Genomic DNA, 20,500 nt, shown 5'->3' with positions numbered 1-20,500 from the left:
ATCTACTGTTTAGAATCAGTCTGTTTATCATCTGGGTAATTCACAAATCTATCATCATTCAAAGGAACCATTGTTTGGCACCTTCTCCAAACAGTCTGGGACTCAAAAGCTGGTTCTCGATGTGATTCTCAGATGTTTTATGCTATGTTAGTAGTGTCACAATAATCTATATTTATTTATTAAGAATGTATTTGGACAGGCTTTTGCACAACACAAGACTCTCAGAGTGTACAGAATCAGTGTTTAACATACATTACTACATACATACATACATACACACACACACACTTGTGCACCTTTTTACCAGAACTCCACCGCCCAGATATTGCTTAATTCTGTGGGAAACACTGAGAATACATCCTCAAAGATATCTTAAATATCTCTTTTTAATTTCGTATAGGGGAAATTACTTAAGTGTCTATGCAAATTGGGCCAAATATTAATATATTAACGTTTGAGAACATATGATTTTATAACATTTAATACACTATGTTGTCTATTATCGGGCTGCCCTGCACAATATCCTTGTACTATTCAATGAATATAATAGATTCTGTTACTAAAAAGGCCATATTTACTAAAATCACTCATTTTTTCATTATGCATGTTGTTACGCTTAATTCTCGCTAGTAATGTGCCTTTTTACTGGCCATTCAGTCTGACTCAATTAAGCCATCATAGTTCAAGTGGTAATATAGTTTAGATTACATGAAGTAGCCCCATGCTATTTCCCTATTCAACCTTTTTTAAAAGCACATGAATGAGACCCACATAATGTAGCTTAACTAACGGTACGGCTAACGTTACTACATACAGAATTTAGTAGCTCATCATCAACCTACTAGTGGGCTAGCCAGCTAGATCATGCTAGCCTGTCGTGTTGTGTACCTCATGGTGAATGTACCTCTGGGTGTCTGACGCTGAGGTGCTTGGTGAGGTTTGAAGTGTATACTTGATTGTACGACACAGTTTTGTTGCGTCTTTAGCATTCCAGAGGAGACGCTGGTAGCCTGTTCTGTTTAGAAGTACAGGACACAGAGGTGATCGTAATGAATGTTGAGGCAGAGGCAATGCTTCTCTATAACTTGACTGCCTTGCTTTTACTGCAGCCTAGAGTAGATATCTCAGTATCATACTCTCTGTCACTTACACTGGAGCCACATTTGACCTTCAAAAAGTACTGAACATTGGGAAGTTGTAGTGGCACACCAGTTTGAATAAAAAGGTCAGACATATTTCTGTATACTGTGCATTAGGCACAACCTTAGGCTGCGTTTATGTTTGTAGTCCATGACACCATGACACACAGAATCTTCATACACAGCACCAGTAAGTCAGATGTTTGCTCTGCTGACATGCTCCTTGTGTTTTGTAATTTCAAGCAAACTTTTCTTGTAGATTAGTCACATAAGCATGACTTGTTTTAGCTCATTTTTCTCAGATTACGTTGCTTCATGCAATGTGGCAGGTTAGCATCTATCCATGTTGATGGTTTTGTGCAGCATTATATATAATTAGTGGTTAAACGGATCAGGCTTGATATGTGATCCTTTTGGATCACCCCCCTGGGTCGGGGCCCCACTTGATCCGTGGATCGGTGGAAAATATATTGGTGTAGACGTTAATAAAAAGGTTACTGAAAAGAAAGCAGTTTTTAAATATTGCCATGTTGTTCAAAAAGTAAGACATTTAGTCTAATACATGTAGTGCTTTCACAAATGATATAAAATATATTTAATTATACTTGTGTTCAATAAATGAGGCTTTACTGCATGGATGTTGTTTAAAAAAAAAAAAAAAAAAAGAGGGTTTCTGAAGGTATTAGGTTTTGCAAGGTACCCTGGGTATATGAAGTGCTTTGCAGTACACCATCCATCTTTCTGATGAAGACAAGAAAACATTCAAAGTCACATGGAAAGGAAAAGTGATCCTGCTGGATCAGTCTTGAGGAACTGTGGTTACCAAACGGCTTGTTTACCACTCAGATTACCCTTGTTTCTGATCCCTGACCTTAATAAACCTCTTGGGTCTAAAATACTGAAGCTTTAGTGGATTAATCGTAAGAGCTTTGTTTTCATGTTTAATGTGGATGGACAGTTTGGGAGAGGGAGTCTGGAAGTGGAGAAACGAACACATGATGGATGTTGAAGCCAATACAGGAGTTTCTAGAGATTAGGGCTGTTTGATGCCTCCTGTCGTTTTGACATGTGGAAAGGATCGCTAATGTCTCTGAATCATAAAAAATTATACAAATTTGCAAACGGTATGGGTAGGATATAGCAGGGTTCTTAAGTTTAAATTTAACAAGATCAGGTTCAAGGAGATTACCTCACGCCATGGTTGGCAGTGTATACAACTACTAGGCTTAGTTGTATCAACCTCTGTGTGTTTCTGTGTTATCACACAGTGTTCACTAGCAGTGCCTGGTCAAAAGGATTTGATTGGCAGGGAGGCCACACATGGATAAAGCAGTCAAAAAGGTTATTTTTAACTGAAATATGGAAATGTGGTGAGATGTTTGTGATAAGTGCAGCAAACCAAACGAAGGAAAGGCTGAGTCAGAGTCTCAATCAGTACAGTATCAATCATACAGTATATTGCTTTTCTGAAGGGCCCACTCAGCTGAGCAGGTAACAGGTGATGGCCCTCCTAACTCAACCCACATGCCAACTCCAAGCACCTGAAAGAGCAGGACAGGGCTGAGAGACAAGCCATCATGCAGACAGTCAGGCAGAGCGGGAGCAAAGTGGGAGGGGTCGTCACACTGTGTGGCATCACTTGTGACTGTTAAAAAGAATGCATTGGTCTGTGACTTTCCTGGCTGCTGAAATTGCCAGGGTAAAGGTGAGAGAAGCTGTGTTGTTTCACTAGACTACCGTAAAAGTATCAAAAGCACTGTTTCTGGATAAAACAGCACCTAGGTCTGGATTCGGAGTGGAGTCCGCCATTTGGTGCTGCCTGTTTATTTAACACTAAATCACTTTTTGTTCTGATAAATTGATCAGGACCACCCATGCTGGTCCTAAGATGAAGGTCATGTGTGAATCAATCTTCAAGCTAAGGATTGCTTGTATGCATGGCGATTTTGAGTGGTTCCATATTGATATGGAGGGTAAGTAAACGAGAGCCTTCTTGTCCGGAGCCTTTTGTTAATGAGGCTCCAGATAAATTCTTATGAGACCTGACAGGGTGCCACATTCCTAGGCTGAGAGTCCTAGCAGCCGCCCTCCCCTTAGCTTAGCTCTCTCTGGCTCCGCTTTAAAGAATTCTGATGTTGTTCCCAGACCAAGCATTGTGCCCATTACTGTTTACTCATCTGCCTCTTAGTACCAGCTGCATGTATTTGAACTGAGCCAGATTCTCTTCTGGTTGTCAGTGTAATAGTAGACCTCGTTGCTGACAGCTCAATGCTCTTAATATGATTGTTTTCTGTGTGAACATATTTTTTTGGGCTGAAATTAAGTGTAAACCATTTCTTTTAGACCGATTGTCTATTCACAGCACCCTCGCTTCTATCAGTTTCCAAGATATGCTATTAAGGCTCTTAACAAAAACGTGTTAAAAGCTGTTGAATCCCTTGTTCTGACTTTGAGACTAGAGCTTCAATGTCAAGCTACCAAGTGGAACCAGACAGAGATTTGATGAACTGTTTATGTCAGGAGAATTAAACTGTTGTTTTGAAGTCAGCCTCCTGCTCTCCTTGGCAGGCGGGAAGCCGTCTGTGTGCTCTGTGCTAGTATTTCCACAGCCATTCCTGAAAATGTGGAGGAGGGGTGGGTGGGTGTAGGGGTAAGAGGATGAAATATTGGCTTGCACCGCTGAAAGCTGGGGCCCACTCTACTCTGTGCAGAAGACGAAAGCAAAAAGAGAGGGGGAGAAGGAAAAGCGCGCTAGAGTGAGAAGAGTGAGGTGAGTGAGTTCATTCGCAGTGCTGGCTGTGAGCCAACGACTTGCCTGTGGGTGTCTGTAGCAGTGCCAGTGCATGTGTTTAGCCTCCTGTCTGGAAGGCCCCCTTGCTTCAGAGTTTATGTCAAAGCTCTCTCATTGTGTTGGCCCCTCTCGTCTTGATTCAGGTTTTTTTGTCCTGAGTAGATCTTGTGACTGCCTTCAGATTTGTTTTCGTCCTCCTCAGTGAAATCTCTCTGGACTGGCCGGTCATCAAAGAGAGTCTTCCACAGAGGATGGCTTATCTCACCTTCTCTTGCTCGCCTTTTTTTCTTCACACATTTGTATGCTTTGTCAATATAAAATAGTCTTTCACCAGCAGTGAGGTTGGTCTACTGGAGGTTTAAACCACTTCCCTTTTTGTGAATTGTTTACCTAGGTCTGTCAGATCAAACTATGAGAAGCTCCAGTTACTTGAAAATATTTGAAGCTGCAGTTTTGGCTACTTGACACAAAGGCAAAGTCCCGGGTCAGTGTGAGAATTTCAGCAGCGCTTCCCTATATCATGGCCTCTCTGAGCCAGTATTTACAGAGCTTCTCTGTTCCTTAAAGCCTGAGCAATGTTCAGCTGTTGGTTATAGAGCCCTTTGCATAACTAAAATCAAGTGACACTTTGTGTTTGTGACAGTCGAGCAGGAAGGAAGGGCAGATAGTGCCTCTCTTTGTTCTCCTAAAAAGTCCAAACTCAGTCAGACAATGGAGACTGGCACACTGGCACTCCACACTATTAGACCATGTCAATAAATAATGTAAGTTCTAGGCGGTGTTGTGATCTGGTTTGTGTGACTGGCCATTACTGTCTAACTGTCTAACATTTATTTACTTCACTATTTAGATTGGACATTTTAAAGAACTACTGTAAGGAACTATCACCACCAGGGGAAATAGTTGCCCTGTCATTGGTGCTATTAAACTAGTATTACATAATTTATAGACCACTTTTTGGCTGGGGATTAACAATGTGTTTTTGTGTTAAGGTACAAGGTACATTTAGATGCCTTACTTCTGTGAAAAAACTGTATTTTCCCAACAAGTGTAGATTGCTTCCTGGACTTAACTATCTTATCACCACTTATCTTTCACAACAACATAATTCATGACCACAGTGCACTACCTGTGCCAGCAGTGACTTGTGACACTGCCTTGGTTTGTGGACATAAAAGTACTACTTAATGCCAATGAACTCCACTGTTGTTGAGAACAAACACACGGCCTGTTATCAGATCCAAACTGACAAAAAATCCAACTAATGTGGACTGACAGGTGTTATGATTTATACAAGGCCAGTAAACATGACCTTGTACTTTACTCCACTATATGTTTACATCTTTCAAAGCATCAAGGACAGCTCTTCACTGAGGACTTGTTTTCTTTATTGATAGAAAGCCATTGTTAACATGCATTGAAACTTCTAGTTATCATCTTAATGCTCCTTTTTTGATTCTTAAATATGGAAATCATTTCTACCCATATTACTTATACTTAACCTCTGTTTTAAATCTCTTTCTGACTTTATTCATTACATTTTTAGGAGGTTGTCTTGGTGCTGATGGCTTTTCCATTCAGTAAACAGATTACTTGAGCACAATCTTGTCTAGATTTTGATCAGTGCCATGTTGAGCCAATATTTTTTTTTTTTCTGCCAAAATCGTCCGGTTCCGGTCACGGTCACCCACTGATCTATCAGTGCACCTTTAGTTGAGAGTACTACTGACTAATTTCACGTGCTTTTGAGATTGTCTGAGTGAAATGGCTGCAGTAACGTGATGAGCAGGGCTGAAAGTTGAACTTTAGGTGAAATACACCAAAAGTATTAGGGATGGGATCACCAGAGGCCCCATGACACCAAATTATTACGATACTTGAGTCGCGATACGATATTATTGCGATTTTAAACATTTTGCAATATGCTGAGAATTGCATTACAATATATTTCAATTTAACTTGTTAAACTGCATATTATGTCCACAAAATTAAACTAAATCAAGAACTGTTTTGTCAAATAAATCTCTTTATCTCACTTCAGTCTTTTTATTTCTACACAATGGAGTCAAGCCCACACACTGACCAACACTGTGGTCAAAGTAATGCTGCATGCACCTCTCAATCTGAACTGTTAGTATTTCAGTCTAGTCCAATGTGAGCATGATTTTTTAACAATGCAACTTGTTCAAAATGAGCTGTGCTGCCCCTTCAGCAATTCATAATTGCAATTAAAAAAAATCACATTTGCTATTAATATAATAGAAATATCCATACTTAGCGGTAATATGAAACTTGCCATTTCTTTCCACACTCTAGTATTCTTACAAAATTTAAAGTTTCATATAGAGATACATAAATTCCCATTTGCAGTATGTTTAGTCATCCTACATGTTGGTGTGTACCCGATTTGACTTATTTATCATTCTGATTCATATCTGACACTCCTCATTGATAAGACCACTCTGGTTTGCATATTGTCAGCTGGAGTTAAAATCTAGTGCCTGACTCTCAAGGTCTACATCTCGATCTGTCGATGAGTTATTTTTGTTTGCTCCAAAGCCCCATTAGACCCAGAGTATTTTTGGGTTCGCAGGCCAGCGGCTTGACTTGGCTGGTGTGTGTCTTAAGTGTGAGGACAGTGGGCCATTCAGTAAGCAACGGAGGAGCAGTTCAGCCTAGCAGGTGCAGGGGTGCTCAGTCCTTTACTCTGAGTGATGTAGGGGGGAGCAGCTGTGTGAGGGAGGTGATATCATTCTGTCATCCTGGGAAGACAGACATACACAGTTTCATCTATCACTACCCTCAGTGTTAGCCAGAAAACATCATTGTTTCTGGGCAGCAGTTACACATATTGCATAATGTTTTATACATTGTTCTGTGTAGTTCTAAAGGTATCAAAGCCATCAAATGGGGTTCTTCTAATCTAACCTAATAAAATGTCTTTTTGTCCTCTACAGGTTGCAGGCTAAGAGAAGCAGCTGATAATGCCTGGCATCTCCTCCGGATCCACACCCACTTCCGGCCTTTAGAGGAAGCGGCTGTGCCAGCATGTCCTCTCATCCTCAGTCTGTACCGCCGGGCCGGAGGACTGTGGATACCCGGCACCTGCCAAACCCCGCCACTCTACCACTGCAGCTGCAACGGGCACACACGGTAAGGGCCGTTCAATGGCACCACTGCTAGTGCCTGAGATTTTTAGAGATTCTTCTGCCATAAACAATATGTACTTGTTGGATATTGTGTAAACAAGGCATTACTGTGAACCAATGCAGAGAGCATGACCCCAGGGGCCCCTGCTGATGTTTTAACAACAGAAACATTCCCAGGTTGCAGTGTTGTGCACACAAAACTGTTCCCTCATTAGATGTTTGAGTTGAAAGTTCATGTTTTCGTTGTGGCCTCGCATTAAGGCCTTTCCCATTATTTTCACCCACATCACCTAATTATCAAGATTATGTTCCTCTACATATCAGGGCTGTCTATGCTTCAAAGAAGAGGCCTCTAGCTGATGCACAAGTTCATTTAGTGACCTCCAGTGTTCACAGGTCTCTTTTTGTTCTGGTTTGGCGGTAGAATTGAGGGCTTACCCCCCCAGGATCCCCGCAGCTGCACCTGTAGTTAATCCTTCCCCTCTCTTTTATCATCACATTCAGCAGGAGATCAAGGTTGACAGGCTGTGTCCCACAATCCCTGATTGGCAAACACACACATTTACAGTAGCTGCATGGGTTTCCCCACTTGTGTGACACACAAATAGAAGCAGAGAGAGAAGAGAGCTGGAATGAAAAGGACTGGGTGTTTGTTACATGAGAAAAAAGGCAGGACATGGAAATGCTTAATGTTTTTTTTTTTTATATATATTTATTTTTTTAGACAGAGGATTAAAGTAGGGTATCTTATTCCCCACTGACAACTTCCCATGATTTATTTTTCCAGGAAGTGGGACTGATTGACTACCACTCTCATCATGCCAGAGACTACAGCTCTCACCTGGCACAACCCCATCGCCGTCGGCCGTCCTTGCTTTCAGAGTTTCAGCCTGGAAATGAGAGGTAGGTCCATCAAGCTCACGGTCTTTTCTTAGGAGCAAAAAATTACAACTACTAAAGATGGCAGTGTGTTTTGATTGTATGCATTTTCCCCATTGTATGTTTGTATAAATGATTTGTGCAGTGTTATTGACTGTACAAACACAACAGAGGGTAACCCCAAATTCACACATATTCCATCCCCACTGGATCAGTTTCTGGAACGTCAGTGCAGTGTAGTGCACCCATGACCAGCTGTACACGCATCAGAGGATAACTACTACAATATCCCGCTGAAAAAATAGAGAAAAAACATGCCAACAACATGTTGCTTTGTCTTTCTTTTTTTCTTTTGATATATATTTTATTCATTTTTCACATACCAAACAGAACAAGACAGCACAGACGTAGCCAAATTACTGAAGGAAAAAAAAAAAAAAAAAAAAAAAAATATATATATATATGTGCTTTGTCTTTCTAAAGATGATTTGGTGTTCATTCTGTGCCTGTTTTGACTTAATGTTGATAAAGTGATGAAAAATACAATCGCGAGTCCGTATATTGTGTTTTATTTTGAAATTGACCGGATGCTCTGTGCGTTTCCTTGTCTGACTTCCTGTCCGGGCTGTCATATTCTGTCCAGCTTGATGTGTGTCCGCAGTGTACTCTGTCAGAAATAGACTCGCAGCGTATTCAAAATGGAGCAGAGCGTAGTGGCGTTGGCGGCACGCTCCGGAGACGGACACAATGATTGACTAGAGTGGCAGCTAACTATGGCCTAGTGCGCTGACAGACTGCGGCGTGCACGGCATATGTGTGAATTGGGGGTAATGTAACATGAAAAGCACAATATTTATGATTTTATACATTTTTCTAACTGCATTTTTGTGTTTCAACATCAATCAGTGCAAGGATATTATATTCCATTAGTATTCCAAGTGTTTTTTTTAACCTTTTTCATGCAGTATTATTCTAGTAAAGCCTCCCCCTGTTAACCCTCCCCCAGTGTAATCCTTATGTAATTGGCATCTGCGAGCCGTTCCTCTGTAATGTTGTGTTAAACGGCTCTGCGGGGCAATGGAGCTTGCAGGGTTTTGCCATCTTCAATAGACCAATAGTAAGTCTGCCAAAGCATTGTATGTATAGTACTTTCTCTCTGGAGACTCTGGTCTTGTACCTACCAAAGGTTGTTTATTATTTATTTAGCTGTGCTCTTCGAGGATGAGTCTCGATGAGCATTTATAAAAGATTCATGGGAATATCATGAATTTAACATTATGCACAGAAGATAGTAGGATAAGTAACAAGATTGTTTTTTTTTTCTCCCAGTTGATTGTCATGGCAAATCTTCTGGCAGATGTTAAAACATGCAAGAAGCACAAAAGTAACCTTTCAAGAGGCAGAATTTACTAGAAAACAGCTGGAAGATGTACAGTGTGTTGTGTACAGAGCAGGGCCAGTCTTTCCAAATATGCCAGATCATTTGTGCACCTTTAGCTCCGGGAGCACAATGGAGTAATAACAGCAGACAGCAGATGGTGGAATGACTCTGTAGCAGTGTGTGGTCGTCGCATAATGTCGGTGTCTTTAAATATCAATCAGATGGGATTAGGGTCTTCACTGTAAAGCACTGAGCTGGTAGACTCAACGGTTAGCTTAGCCCAGGCAACACACACTACGGAAAATCTGGTTCTGGGTTGACGCACAAAGAAACTCTTACTGTTCAACCAGCTCCTAAATAGCTTCATTCAATGACTGGTGCCTTTGACAGTCACTATATTGGCTGTGTTTCTGCAAAATAGATGCCTTGTTTACTTGTACTGTGGATTTAAGATAGTTAGCAGTTAGTTTCTTTGTGCAGACTGGGAAATAAACTGCCTTTGCTGGCAGGTGCCCGTGGGTGGTGAGTCTTTCAGTTAGATCTATCGAGCGTTCAACATTCCTTCACAGAGCTTAGTATCCGGCTTGAAGCCCTTATTCTACACTCTCATTCAGAGTGTGAATAGCGTAATTCTGGCCTTGGCGATTCTTCAATCTATTCTGCTCTCAGATGTGTGCTCCCTTTTTTCACAAGTCTCAGTAATTCTGTACACCATGTCTCCATTTGTGGCGGGCTCAGGGTTTCTCACATTCTGAGTGAGAATATAAGAGAAGTGTGATCTCTTTTCTCTGTGTTACATCTACATATCCTTCATCTCCTCTTCAGTTGTCTTGGACTAAGGACAAGCGGACATTTTGGTATTTAGTTAATGCTCTAAATTAACCCTAATTATAGGTCAGACAACCACCACAGAATAATCATTTGTGGGCCACTATACTTGTGTTTGTTTCATGCCCCTCTTAACTCGAAGCAATATATCAGTCACTCCGCCTCTTCCCATCTGTGTGAGATCACCCAGGCTACTTGAGAAAGGAAGAGAATACATTTTACAGCAGGCATAACAACACAGAGTAAGCACTTAACAGGGTGTCATTTCAGGCCAGAACAGAGAGTGCAAACAAACCTGCTGCAGTATTGCAAAATGAGTTTGTGTAAAAGCTGTGATTATTCTTCTCATGGAACTGTGAACTGTGAATAATGTTGTTAATGGATATCAAAGTAGTATCCTTAGGGCTTCTGTTTAGACCTCAGCATGCGCACAGTTGTTAAAGAAAGAAAAAAAAAATCAGGATATTTGCACTAGGGTTGTCACGATGCAAGAATGTTAATCTTTGATCCGTTTCTAGTCAAACTCAAACAATATAGATACCTGCTTTAAAACCATGGCAAACAAAAATAAAGGTCCCAGGCCTCCAATTTCAGGCAATTTCTTTTTAAAACATTTTTTATAACCCAAATTCAGACAGTATGCAAAAGTTTTTGATGTTGAAACATTGCAAATGTATTTATGCAATTCAGACAGTGTCTCCTCCATTGTCACCTCCTCTGCTCTTTGTCTGGTAGTAAGAGACAAAAACTTTATTTTAAATACCCTCGATCATAAAAATAAAAATAATGGGCAGAGCAGAGGTGCATTGCAGTACTAGGGATGTAACAATTAAAAAAAATCTTGCAATACGATATCGCTATAACAAGTCCATGGTACGATATTTATATATATATCTATATGCTATATATTTATTTATATCAATGCTATCAGTATTTGAAAACAGCTGTTTGAATTTGGATGAAAGGTTTAGAAATTCCTTCATTTAATTCCCAATTGCAAATATGTGATCGATTACTTTTCTGGACCATTCCTATATGTAACCTTCTGATCTCCATTGTAATTTCAAAAATATGGTTTACATTTATTTCAAGCATTTAGTTGTAAGTACCTGAGTCACTGGTTGCTTCAAACACTTAGCAACATTTTGTTCAGCAATATGAACGGAAAAGTTTTGGGCTAAAGCAAATTTTGCATGAAGTTTTTTTTCGACTCCACCCGTTGTCCCTCCTCTTCTGTTTCATTCATTCCAGCTGTGGTGCAGTTTGCTGGCCACTCGCTCTGTTAACAGTGTCTGTATCGTGCACAGCTGTGGAGCTGCTCCTCTGGGGAGTTATGCAGAGATTGGCAGCAGCAAAAGTGCTGTAGTGCTTTTATAATAACAGGCTGCTATCGGGTTCACATGATCTCTGCTCAATCCTAATGGGGCCAAAACCAGTAAAAAAGAAAGGGGGGGGGGGTGTTGTGTTGCCCCCAGTTCCCCACCTCCACACATATCTCTTTCTGTCATCCTCCAGACAAATCCTCGCTGGGGATCAGATTATTCTGCACGCTCACAAGAGGGATGGGGAGAAAGAAAGAAGGGGGGGGGTGTGTGTGGGAGTGGGCTAGTGCTTGATGATCTGATTATGTAAGTGCCAACCCTCAATGGAGATGAGGAAGTGTCTGACTGAATGAATGGGAAAAATGTGTTCTGGGAAGAAGTCACACACCATCTGGGTATTCATTTTATCCCCTTATTTTCTAAGGTTTAACTTAAGCAATCACATGGATAACCATGTACAATCAGTTTCTTTCCTCTACAACCATGATACATTTTTAACATGTATATTTATTCATATTACATAAGTACATATTTATCTCCCTTATAAACCTCTTGGGATTGTTGTGATTGTTACACCACGCCACCAGCGGCCTGCTGTGCAGAGAACAGGCTCCGTGCTCTTGGCACATACGGGAACCACACACTAGACTGTTGTGGGCCTGGACCAGCAATTATGGTTGTGTTTTCCCTCTTCTCTACAGATGCCTCTTCCATTTTAACACAGGCTGCAAAGTCACTGACATTCTGGCATCTGGCTGCAGGGCCAGTGACAGAGAACTGTTATCTCAAATAGAACCGAGAGAGTCATTTCCACGGGGCCTAATATCATTTCTTAGTAACTTGTGCAGTCAAAATTCAGAAGCTGTCATTTAAGTTCACATCTTAACCCCCCTCCAATAAACTAATGAGTTAAACGAATGTGATGAACATATGCTGAAGGTGGTTTACACTAGCACCACACACAGTGGATCACGATCAGATCACATTACAGTGCGTTGCTCCCCCCTCCTCAGGCGGCTGTCAGTGCAATTTTTTGCATTCTCGGCCATCCAGATCAGTTCTAGTTTTGGGGTCCAATAAAGGGAGCGCCATAGTTGAGCTTTGAACTACACTTCTAAACAAAGCACTTGCCTTCATATACAGTATATGAATATAGACAGCCTAGCAAGAAACACCCTACCTTAGGATAAACTTGAAACCATCAGACAGTTACGATTCAGTGAGTCACCCATTACGACTTATTTTCTTTCTTTCAATTTTCCCACAACTCAGTGACCCACTACATCTTACGAACATGGTCCTCATTGATAACTTTACGGTGCTTTGGTTTGAACCAAAACAACAGTATATATTATGTCAGCCAGATAATAATACGGTTATTGTCATTGTGTCATTTTGTACTGATGTGTCTGTGTGGTTAAACAGAACCTGCATTAATGGGATTTAATTTGGCCGTTCTGTTTAAATTAAATCGTCATTGACCCTAGTCTCTCACTCAGAAGATCAAATTTGTCTCTATGTTTAGCTGACTGTACATAAAAGATATACATTCAATATATTGACATACTTTTCTATTCTGCTTTGTTGTTTGTGTTACAGAGGACAAGAGCAGCATATCCGCTATGAACACCTCTACCTGCCAGAGCACAGCGGGCAATCAGAGGTGGAGTACACGGAGGTCAAAAGGCCTCGTTTAGACATGGTACCAGAGTCTTTGATGAGGCCTTCATCCCACCGGCTGCCATTGCCTCTGGGAGGGGCTGAGGATATGGCAAAGGTCAGTAGTCCCTGTAAAATACAGCGCATGATGCATGATGTCGAGATATTTGTGTATATGATATGAAATAGGATTTGTGATACGTGGTCCACAATAATAACAATTATATCACAATACATAGAGATACTGTGCTATATGATATATGGCAAGACAATCTTACTTTTTTCCTCATTTCTTCTCAAATCTTTTCGGGTTGACGATTTGTCAAAAGACTTTTCATATTACTTGTTTCCCCCCACGTGTAACTGCTGCAGTCTGGCAGTGTCTAAATAAATATAGATTTTTTTTTTTTTGGTTGGTCATCTTCTCCGTTCTCATTTCCTGACCCGGGGAAACCGAAATTCTTTCCCACAGTCAGATTTAAAAGTTGCTGTAGCATTTACAAATTCAACGACTCTCTGTTCTCCCTCGCAACTACTGCCGGTGTCGGCCATTTTCGATAAACTGAGGCAGCGAGCGGATGATTGCAGCATGGGAAGATGCTATCTGTAGTTCCCACATCCATCCGCTCTGCTCAACTGAAGAGATATTGTTTCATACCATCACAGGTCCATGATGGTATTGAGACACTTTTAAAGTAGCGACATCATGAAAATGACGATACCGTTACATCCCTAGTTTACAAGCTGCAATGAACAATGCGACTGACTCTTACCTTTAAGTATGAACCAGTTGATTTCAATTCTGCTACTAAGCCTTATTTACAGATATGTTGACCACTTATTTCCTGTTATTATTCACACTGTATTGTGGAAATCTTTTGTGGTTGATTAATCCTGGCAGCCTCCTTCTGAGCCCCGCACATTATTATTAGACGTGCTGCAGCAGAAGTCGTAGACATGAGACTCTGCTTTGTAGGAGCTGGAGCCCTGTGAGCAGCAGCGTGAAGACTAAGGGAGTTGTGAAACAGCAATTAATAAATAATAGAGCTGACCTAGATTTCTGAAGACTGAGGATGAAATTGTGTGAGCTGCACATCAAAAGGACTTGCTTGCAGTGTTGAAGCACTGATGGGGAGGTGTTCCTGGCATTACACAGTGCTTCAATCTGCCAGGGGAGGCAGACAGCCAAGGAATGGTAAATAGATACACCAATAACAGAGGGTACAGGAAAAAAAACATTGACTTTTAAGCTAGCAGGGAAATATTCAGGAATGCCAGTAATTCCCCTCAGAGCACAGCGGGCTGTAAACCCATTATATAAGACATGTCAGATGCAATCACTGCATGGAACAAGTGCACAGAGTGATAGAAGGGAGAGCTGCATCTGAAAATGAGGCAAAGGGTGAATGCAGAAAAGGGAAAGGGAGGAGTAATAGACAAAGACCAACAGGAAAAGAGGGAGTACAGGCCAGTAGTATCAGACAAAGCTTACACTTGTGTTATGACTCACACTGACAATGAATCACAGAAGGACAAAAGCATTGTTTAGTTACTGTTACCAATGTTCAATGAGTCTGATGTGACCCTTAGTGGTAAGAAAGGGAATAAGGTGCAAAATCATAGCAGAAGAAGAGACTTGGTTTACTTGGGTGCTGATGGGTAAAAATGATGACTACTATCTGTAAATGACTCAAAGACTGAGCGCTGACATCGGCCATACTTATACTGTTAAGCAACTCTTCATGAGACAAAGTTGAATAAACCACAAGAAAGGGATCCTGCTCAGACCACTGTTGGCAATGTGTGTGAATGGTTCTGTGTAAGCTAGCATGGTGTCCTTCATGACAAGACTGAAGGCTGGCTAGACCAATAAATCATCTTGGCTGACAAAGTGAGTATTTGCCTATCAAAGATGAATTGGTGTTGACTTTTGAAGCTTCAATCTAAAAGATAGATAATTCTATCATGAGGCAAGAAGACCCTGAGTCACATCATGTTTTGTCAGTTGATTCGCTGCAATGTTTTTGCCTAATTAGCTGGTCTGTGGTAACCATGGGAACAAACACAGTCATAGAGTGCAGGAGAGTGTGTAGGTTGCTTGGGAACAGGTAAGGTTCAGTTAAGTAAAACTAGATGAATTTGAAGTAAAAAATGAAGTCTTTACAGTTTGATCTAAAAGGCATGAAGCCTTGTGCGTATGACTACATCACAGCAGTGCTGACATTCAGTGTATCACTATCTCTTGTGTGATATTACATTCATTTTTATATTTTTGCAATGAAAGTTATTTTAAAGCTCCTATTAGGAACTTCCTGTGGACAAATGTTAATGTCTGATCTTCTTGCCAGTTTAGTCCTGTACATGTGTAGGTATTGCTTTTTTTCCACACAAATCCTATCCAGCTTTCATTCACTTCAGTCAGATATATCATTCATCAAAATCTTTAAAGTTAAAAAAAGGGCTGTTTCAGCAGAGTGAGGTCAAACACTGTGCCTGGCACATACTGTATCCCTGGCAGCAGTTTCATGCATCAAAATTACTTTATAGAATGAATCTCTCTTAGTCTCTTTCGCTTTAGTATTTCATAAAGAGAGATCAGTAGTTATTTAATAACTAGCTTAAAAAGGACATGTTATACCCCATGCCCCATATTTCCACCTTTTTAAAACAGTCTCTTGTGGTCCAAATGAAACATCTGTGCTGTGCTTTGGTCAAAATATAACATGAATCAAGCACCAGAGGAGGTTTGTGACCCTGTATAAACCAGCTCTCTGAGAACGCTCCGTTTTGGTGTGTGTCTCTTTAAATGCTTTGAGCTTTATTCATGTGTTGTCTGGAATGTGAATACTCATGAGTACGTGACTCAGTTAGACAGGCTGGTGCTCAATAAACAGAACACATTTACACAGACACGCTACAACACCTGGAGGTTATTTAAAAAGAAATAACCTGACACATGAACAGCCAAAGACGACATGCAATGGTATGTTCTAAATGTGACTCGGGTCGTCAGGGCCATATAAGCTGTAAGCCGTGCTGGGTTTGGGGCTTAGCTATTGCCCTTTGACCTTTTCACACTATGCTGCAGGTGTAGTAGCTGCTGATGTGCTGCTGTCATTTTGACAGGGACAATATAGGACACAAGATCAGGTGGGGACACCTTACATAATCTGAGGAGAACTGCTTTTCATAGGGGTGTAACTGAGGTCACTGTTAGGTTCAGTCTTTGGGGTTACTGTTTGGTTCCAGTTTGGTACAAGAGGAAAAATGAATGCATAATTCTAGGTTTCTCTTATTTAATTTGAACCATCAGTCATTCAAGCTATAGAGGTTCAAGCAAAAACAGGTTGTAAGAATTGTAAGAAAGGTTGAATGTCCCTGACCTGTTAAAATAATCTGAAAGTATGAATAGTTATTGTAAAAAACTAAATCACAAACTAAATGTTGTCATGCTTTGCTTTAACAACAACAAAAAATACATTTGTTTTACAATGGGTGTAAAATATATTTGCTTTACCTCACATAAATACTGATGACATACATACTGATGACTCTTAATTGAAGTTCTGTCATTGTGGGGTAAAAGTTCTTCTTCAATTAAGAAGCCTTAGCATTAAAAGATTATTGCTATGATGATACCATACAGACTTCAGTCACTCACTGCTTGGCCAGACTCGTTAGCTTGTTAAACACACTCACACGTTCACTCACACATGTGCCTGCACCTCCTGCTCTGTGCCTGGGAGCCCACACACACACCTGTCCTCCCTCCTGCTTGTATTTTGACAGACACATTAGACCCACAGTGAGAAAAATATCATAGTTTTTTTTTTAATGACTGACGGCGCACTGCTTAAACTTAAGTCCTGTTTCATCTCGTTACCGAAAACATAACTCATATGTTGTAAGATTGTTTTTATTATCAATGATCTACTTTCAGATTGCCACATCTGGTCTTTATTTTGATAAAAGGTTGTTTAACAATTATTGTTTTTAATCATTGAATTATCACCATTATTAAGTAGTTTAAGTTTATTAAAACAGTACATTTACAACACTCTGCTCAGCTGTCTGTGTGCTACATAATCAGCTCGCATCACTGCGATTGATGGAAGAATCGGGAAACACAACAAAGCGATAGTCCAGTTTGTTGCAGCCAATTTTAATAATCCATTTAAAAAAATGTAATCGATTCGTTATCACAGCCCAAATGAAAGCTCACCCTGTCTGTGATTCACAAAACACTGTGAGCGCTGCAGGTGTAGCCGATTTAAAGTAAACGATCAGCAGCACATCCGCACCGCCAGTATGTTTACATGAACAATCACCTGGACAAGGGGTTGCTGATAGCAGGATTAAACACATTTCAAATCTGTGATTCAGTGTCTGCCTTTAGCGCCATGTCGTGGTTTGTGCAGCAGCGTCCCCTGTAGCCCGTACACTTTTACATGCAGGGGACACGTAGCCTGTATCAGTGGTCAGTTCAGTGTCAATATGTTCAATGCTTTTTCAACCTCAATGGGCACCTCATGTCCACAGTGCTGCCGTGTTAACGTGTGTGTGTGTGTGTGCTTGTCTCTTTAGTGTTTGTGTTGATGTGTGTATCGCATTAAATGTGCAGATTGTGTACCAATCTGACACGGGCATACAATTTAATATATATTAGAGGATCAGCAGGTCACTGATCACGAGGTGGGGATGGGTACACCGCTAGATATAAACATCCTCAGATTTAAACGGGACACACAAATTCTCTGTTTACACCACTTTTCTGTATAATTTCAGTTTGAGGTTAAACTGAATTACTAGTAGGTCACATTTTTGCACACTCAACACTTTCAGTGGCTTAATGACCTCTTCCTGTAAAATCAGTTGTGGTTGCTGTTATTTAGACGAAGGACGGTTCATCGTGGCCTCATGAGAGCTTCATAATGTGAGAAGTGTTTTCTCACAAGGTGTGTGCATTGATTAGAGGTGGGAAAATACATTTCTGTAAAAATCAAGATTCTTCTTAGATTTAAAATCGATTCATAACTTCCAAAAATATTTTTTTATTTTTTTTGGGCTAATCAGTCACTCCCTGCTAAGTGCTAAGGCTAGCTCTTTAACTCAGTAGAATGGCAAATAGCAACATGAAATTCAGCCAGTCCCACAGATGACTGGAGTAGATCTTAAAGTATGTACTCATTCAAAAATAGATTTTGAACCCATGGATCAATGAATCCAGAATCAATTTGAATTGAAAAAACGATACTGAATCGAATCTTGACCCCAAGAATCCAAATCAAATCGTGAGACACCCAAAGATTCCCAGCCCTAGCATGGACTATACAGTACTATACTCTTCCTGAGATCAATGGTTTGATGCATCATTCATCAACTCTCTCATTATTACCACTGCTCTGTTGATGAGCTGCCCTGTGTGTTGTTTGACTGACACACGCACACCATTTCCATTGTTCTGCCAGAAGACTATTACAATTCAGATATTAACTGCACACATGTAGTACTGGCCTTTGAATTCCCCTCTACAGCCCAAAGGCGTTTTATTTCACATTTCAAACAAAGTCTCTTAAACAGAGCCAGCTGCCAGGGCTTAATAAGATGCATGCATTATGCTAGCGAGGGAGGCTGTGACCTCATATTCATTAGTGTGGTCGAGTGACACTGAGACACTACGCTGGCTTTCATCACTCAGAGGACTTAATTATTGCCGTGTGTTACCTTCCAAATGATGCACAGACTGTTGGGATAATCTCCTGTAGAGTAACCTACAGACCTTGCAATCAGAGGAGGGGAGAAGTTTAAACAAGAGAGTTAATTCATCTTTCCTCTCCCATCACACTGTATTTGAATTTATTTCGTTTGACTTTTGATGAAGCATAAAATAGAAAGTACTTTTGAAGAGGGTATTCTAAACCTCCTAATGTTCCTCTCTGCTTTTCTTCAATAGGAGCGTGGAAGTGCCATGGGAAAGCTGGAGCCAATCTCCCCCGTGAGCCCGGTCCATATGGACCCTGACTTGGATCTGGTGCCGGCTCGCTTCTCAAAGGAGGAGCTGATTCAGAACATGGACCGCGTGGACCGGGAGATCACCATGGTGGAGCAGCAGATCTGCAAGCTTCGCAAGAAACAGGTCTGCACACTCATTGATCTGATCCCAAATTGAAAATGTGTAAACTGATGCTTTGTCAATATATATTATATAATATTTTTTCTGCTTAGCTCTTTGATTCTCACAATGATTTATCCTTCACCATTCTGATGACTAGAGTAACTCCACTAAACCACTGGATTGATCTGTTGTTGGGAACATGTCCAACTGACAGGGCCTTTTAACCTAGATGACAAAAGATGAAGTTCTCTAGCAACTTTATTGAGCTCTGCCTGGTGTGTTTACATACTTTCATTCACTTTAAAATAGAAATTTGGCAACGCAAAGATGGCAGAGTTTTGCAGAGGATTTGGCCTTCCTAGGTTGCAACATATGAATTATAGGAGACAGACGGACATTTCTTATACTGTGTGCTTCAATGATGTTTCTTGTGTTGTTTTTGTTTTATACAGTTAGACTGGCTACACACTGGACGATTTTAGGCCTGTTTTCTCGGCGCCCCCTGCCCAAACCATTAGGATTATGTGACCCCATTTAAGGCATTTTGGCGACGATAAATTGTCCAAACAGTGCTCAAGTGTGTGGTGTCAATACGATTGTTTTACTGCTCCCAAATAGAGTCGTAGCCTACCGATCTTGAATTGTAAAAAACAAATGTTACGATTACAGATGGAGCGGCCTCCGAAGGAGTAAACCGCGACAGCCAATGAGAGCGAGCAGACCGTGAAGCATCACCAACTGGATGTTACATACTTTTACAGCTCAAAAACATATATAAACATTACTATGTTCCGATCCAAGTGGAAATATGGCAACAACACACGTGCCATTATAGTGCCTTCTACAGTCACGTTTGATCACATGAGTTTCTGTGAGATCTTGTGTCTTTGGAAATCACACTGGGAAATCATAACTACAAATGGCAGGTGTGTGGTCAGATCGTTTAGTGTTTGGGTTCGGAGGATTGTAATGTTAAAAATAGTTTGAAACTGTCCTTATGTCTGTTACGTTTTTAAAATCGGTAATCATTTCATTTAATATGCAATCAGCACATCTGTTGACCACGTGAGCAGGATGCCTAAAAGCACATAAAGGTTCTGAAGAGTTTATTTGTTGTGATTGTAGATGTCAAAGTGCTGGACGCCTTGTTACATATTTTCATTAGCAGTGTTTGGCTTGTTTAAAATGATCACGTAGGGTTTAGTGCGACTTTCCCTGCCTGACTTCAGTTGGCAGC

The 20,500-nt window shown here is 40.7% G+C and overlaps 1 protein-coding gene across 11 annotated transcripts in view; it reads left to right on the top strand.

Moving 5' to 3' along the window:
- The window catches only part of ncor2 (nuclear receptor corepressor 2), a 95,889-nt gene that overhangs the window by 15,112 nt on the left and 60,277 nt on the right, over positions 1–20,500 (top strand). For all 11 annotated transcript variants that reach the window (XM_065964054.1, XM_065964038.1, XM_065964015.1 and 8 more), the window contains exons 2-5: positions 6,888–7,083; positions 7,867–7,982; positions 13,089–13,266; positions 19,102–19,284. In XM_065964054.1, coding sequence (XP_065820126.1) covers positions 6,979–7,083; positions 7,867–7,982; positions 13,089–13,266; positions 19,102–19,284 — 582 coding nt within the window. In that variant the 5' untranslated portion in view covers positions 6,888–6,978. The remainder of the gene's footprint in view (positions 1–6,887; positions 7,084–7,866; positions 7,983–13,088; positions 13,267–19,101; positions 19,285–20,500) is intronic.

The sequence above is a fragment of the Labrus bergylta genome, chromosome 2, assembly GCF_963930695.1.
Source record: "Labrus bergylta chromosome 2, fLabBer1.1, whole genome shotgun sequence".
Taxonomy (NCBI): Eukaryota; Metazoa; Chordata; class Actinopteri; order Labriformes; family Labridae; genus Labrus; species Labrus bergylta.
The sequence above is the reverse complement of the archived record's forward strand: the minus strand, read 5'-3'. Positions and strand labels throughout refer to the sequence as shown.